At 42.2% G+C, this 4987-nt stretch overlaps 1 protein-coding gene across 1 annotated transcript in view; it reads right to left on the reverse strand.

Moving 5' to 3' along the window:
- The window catches only part of LOC118420601 (zonadhesin-like), an 18877-nt gene that overhangs the window by 11662 nt on the left and 2228 nt on the right, over window positions 1-4987 (reverse strand). Inside the window, exons 2-4 of the mRNA XM_035827438.1 lie at window positions 4442-4644; window positions 1407-1563; window positions 204-451 (exon numbers count right to left, since the gene is read on the reverse strand). Of these exons, the coding sequence (XP_035683331.1) occupies window positions 204-451; window positions 1407-1488 (330 nt within the window). The 5' untranslated portion in view covers window positions 1489-1563; window positions 4442-4644. The remainder of the gene's footprint in view (window positions 1-203; window positions 452-1406; window positions 1564-4441; window positions 4645-4987) is intronic.

The raw sequence follows: 4987 nt of genomic DNA on the forward strand, positions 1-4987 counted from the left end.
CACGTGCAGCGCTCAGATTTTCAATAAGTTCTCACCACCCAACGACGTCTCATCTACGCTCAATGAAGGTAGATATGCAATGAGATAGTGTTATTTAACATTACTGTATGTAAAATGACTTGAAAATTGAATTTGGAAAGACGAAAAAAATCGCTCTGGGTCCCTTTAACAAATTGCAATCAAAACAAGGTAATTTCACTTACCCACACAACTTTGCCCTGAAGAATACAGATTGTCCACTCAACCGCATCAATTGTTATTATGACGTATACCGCATCCACAACCGAAACGGATGGATTACTGTCTGAAGGTTCGTGTTTTGTTTCGACGGTAAAGTCGTTGCCAACACAGTCCTTGGCGAACGTGTATGTGCACGGGCCTTGGAACTTATGACTCGTCTTGTCAGGGATAAAGAAGTGTGGATCTCCGAATGCCTTGCAAATTGTTCTATCTGTCAGGAAAATCAAGAAATGGATTAAATATCAGATGCACCAAATAGTAGCAAGTAGGGCTGGATTCCGGTACAGAGAATTCTGGTCCAGCTACGGTCCAGGTCCAGAGGATCAGGTCCAGGTCCGGACCTGAACCTGGACCTAATTATCTGTAAAAACGTATGAATAGGGGATACTCAAAACAATGGTCCATTTCGCTACAAAGGATTCTGATTGGTGGAGTATCCGACGTCCATTTGCGTTTTAAAATACTATCTTCATGTAAACAATACTAACTGCCTCTGTTTTAGACCAGGTTTGAGTGTGGAAACTGTGTAAAAATTACTATCAACTGCCATGTAATTCGCTCTTGTTATTTTCTTGGGACGGCAGGTCCCAAAACACATGAATGCCTACCGATATAATCGGTCCAACATCTGGTCCACTAATTTTTTCCAAGTTCGGATTTTCTGGGCCGGTACAACAAGAAAAACCTAGTAGCAATATATAATAGTGGGGCAATATACGAGGGATTGTACAACCCCACCCTCGCCAGGGGGAGGACTCTGTCTCTTGGAACCTTGCCCCCCATCCCCAGTGAGACAACATTGGCTCCTGTACTCAAGCAATAGAAGCTATAGGTTATAGCATATAACCTTGTCTCGACTTGGTTTTCTTGAATTCTTGGAATTGTCTTCAACTTATTTAAAAGCTTGTAAATTCTGATGGCTGTCCAGTCAGTGGCGAAAGACAGTGGATTCTTTCCAACATCATATCCAGTTGCTTGAGTAACTATTATTTGGCGTATGTTATTGTCTTTATGATGAGGTCATCTACTAATTATCAAATGGAGTCATTTATTTGGTTTGTTTTCAAATCCATCAGCAAACGACACAATGTCTCGCAAAGATAGAACTTTGGGAATTCGAAAGTGAACTATTAAAAGAATTAAAATGATACAGAACTATATCTCACCACAACAGTCGCCTACGCAGTGGCATCCCCACATCCCATCCACTTCCGTCCATGCGTAGCCTCCATCTACATCACAGTACATTTGGACACAGTCGATGACCCCTCCCTCATTGCAATCGCATAGCTCACCGTTTGGTCTTCCCCATTGTGCATGGAGCTAAAAGTGTACCAACGAAACAAAAATTGTCAAAATAATGACGGGGTGGGGAGTGGCACTACTTCATATTTCATTCAATTACAACCAAATTTGATGTTTTTACAAACAATCACTGGTCATTGTACTCAATCTAGCCATGAAGAGTGTATCTCAGATTGGGCCAGGCTCATTGTCAAATCAGACATTTTTTCTACGAAGGTCTGTTTCATGCCTTCGCCAAATGATGCTAACCTTTAAAAACGACGTAATATAAAGGTTTCTTATCAATTAGCCAATCAATATTGGCATGCATGATATCAGTTGGCAATCTCTGTTTACCAAACTCATAGAAGTCGCAAGTATGAAATTCCTATCTCAACAACGAAGGCTCTTCTGGTATATTATCATCAGTAATGCAAATGAGGCCGATTTGCATCCTTTATGTTTGATGACGTTTATGATCACCTTCAATTAACTTCAATCGCTTCAAATCGTATCAAATTCCCCTCACTTGACGCTGTGGAACGGTAGCAAAGCTCATTAGTTATGCAAATTATGCCATCGTTTCCATCTACTGATGTTCCTCTCTTTCTCAGTCACATATGCCATATACCGTGTGATCATATACTCAGATCACTTGTCGACATTTATGCTGATGACACTTCAGTATATGGCCACACATCCAAGAGATGTAATGACCGCTCCCTCGCAGCTAATCTCTCTGCTGACCTTGATCATACAGTTCAATGGGGCAAAACGTGGCTTGTGACCATCAACCCTTCAAAAACAAACCTTCTTTCGTTTCATCATAAGAGATCCGATCCGAATCTGCCACCGGTCCAAATGAGTGGGAATCTACTTAAAGAAGCCCCATGCTTTGAGCGACTCTTGGGCCTAAAATTTACACCTGATCTTAAGTGGAATTGTTACATCCAATCCGTTGCCAAGGAAGCTGGGAAAATGGTGGGTTCTTTGTACCGAACCAGAAAATATCTTACCCCCTCTGCTATTCTTTATCTTTATAAGAGTCAGATAAGGCCCAAAATGGAATACTGCTGTCACATTTGGGCTGGAGCCCCCCAGAACTCCCTGACCTGCCTCAATAGAGTACAAAAACGGTTAAGGAACATTGTTGGCAGTGACTTATTCGCCACACTACAACCATTGGCCCAAAGGCGTGATGTAGCTAGCCTAGCACTTTTCTATCGGTACTTCCATGGCAAATGCTCGGCAGAACTTCACTCACTTGTGCCTTCAATACGAACCTTCACTGTAAGAACCCGTTTAGCCACTTCCACGGAAACAAATCATCCTTTTTTCCTCCACAATCCACCTAACAGGAGGAAGTTCCATGCTCAGAGCTTTTTTCCTAGAACAACATCGCTATGGAATAAGCTTCCACGGACTTGCTTCCCCACGGGGTACAGTCTGAACCTGTTTAAATTAAGGGTTAACAAACATCTCTCTTCACAATTCAGTAACGTAACCCAAAACGCTTGAGGGTCTCCACGAGCCTTGTTTTGCGATGACCTCTAAGTAAATAAAAAAAAATATGTTGGATGTCCTATCACGTCATGGTTTACTGCCATCTGTTGACGTAGATCTCTAGCCATTGTATAGTACATTGCAACGGAATTAAAGGGTTTTCCTCATTAGTTATGTAAAGTAGGCCTTAGTTTGCATAAGGTACTTTTATGTTAATCATCACCTATGATACCTATCCACCAAATATCATCACCAAACCTTCCTTATCTTACTTCGAATGTTTCCAAAGAAAGGCCCATTGTTGTTTTAAAAACCTACACCGAAGAACTAGTCAAGACTCAAAATCACGACCAAACTGGAATTTCCACTACAGTACATTAGAAAACCGCTAGGAGGTCAATTATCGAGCTTGACCTTTGTCTCCCTGGCACCTACACATACCAAATATCATGAAGGCCCGAATCGAAAACATAACCCTCTCCATTAACTTCCCAAAGAAGACGAAGGATTTACTGTTTATGGTATAAGACTAACGTGACACATAAGACTGTTTACTGCAAGACAATTATAAACATACAAACGGACGCACACACTCAGCCCGCTACCGTCCAGGCGAAAAATGCCACGCCAACCATTTTCGAACACGACCTTCCTTACCACAGCCGCTACTCAAAGACCAAATATCATGAAAATCCATATACAGCTTCTTGAGTTATATATATATAGTTATATATATACAGTCATGTTATGTTGTGTTGGCGTGGATTTATGAACTTTCCTCATTAATTATGCAAATTAGCTGTTGATTTGCATAATAAGTATTACATTATGTAAGTCATTACTCATTCTATCTACATACCAAAAATCATGATGATCCGTCAACACGTTCTCGAGTTATTCTCGTCCAAAGCTTGAAAGGAAATTGGTGCCTGCAGTCCAGGGAGTCCAAACTCACAGCACTTACTCTCTGCCCCAAGGGCTATCTACCACTCAAAAATCATGACCACAGCATGTCCAGAACACGAGATGTCAAAATTAAAAGTTTTGCAGCAGTACCTTAGGGAGCCCAGTGTCGAACTTGACCTTCGTCTTTGTGACCCCTACCCACCTGCCAAATATTATCAGGATCCATGCAAGAGTTCTCGAGTCATACTGTTTACAAGAAAGCGGACGCACACGTTCGGCCCGATACCGTCCTGACGGAAAAAGGCTACGCCAACCATTTCCGAACACGACCTTTCTTTCCGCAACCGCTACTCAAATACCAAATATCATTAACCCTCAAGCACCCGACCTTTTTTTGCGGTTAAAATCCATACACAGCTTCTCGAGTTATATGCTGTTGACCTATATATAGGGACACTTGAGGCCTTAACCGAAAATATAACTTTCTTGGCGAAGGTAATGAACTGACCACATAATATATGTCGGTGGTAGGGTCAATGCATCCGCATTGGTTTACTGGCACACAGGTTGGTCCACTCCAGATGTGGTCTGCAATACACTCGCAGCCTGGTTCACATGGATCGGGACAGTTGGCTGATTGATCCTGGCAGGTCGCAGGGCAGGGGGTTGTGCACGTGCTCCACACGCTGTTTTCTGGACACTCTGGGTCGCCTATCGAAAATAAATAAAGAGTTACAGTCGTCTTTTTTAGTAGAGAGAATATCTGATTCCTACTGTAAAGTCGTGAAACACTGGCTGGATTTAGATACAATGGGATATGCTTTACGGTAACAGGACGTCCTTACTTTCTTATCTCAGTTCCGTTTCCTTGTACTTCGCTGATCTTCAGAGAATAATTTAGCCTCACAAACACAACAGCCTGAAATAGCAAAGTAAAACACGTTTCATAGGCTTCTAACGCCCGCAGTACAGTTTCCATATATTGAGTAATGCCGATGGTGGCAAAGCGGGCACGGCTGCCTGCCTCTCGCCAAAAGGAACGAAAAGGAAAGTA

Source organism: Branchiostoma floridae, chromosome 8 (genome assembly GCF_000003815.2).
Source record: "Branchiostoma floridae strain S238N-H82 chromosome 8, Bfl_VNyyK, whole genome shotgun sequence".
NCBI lineage: Eukaryota > Metazoa > Chordata > Leptocardii > Amphioxiformes > Branchiostomatidae > Branchiostoma > Branchiostoma floridae.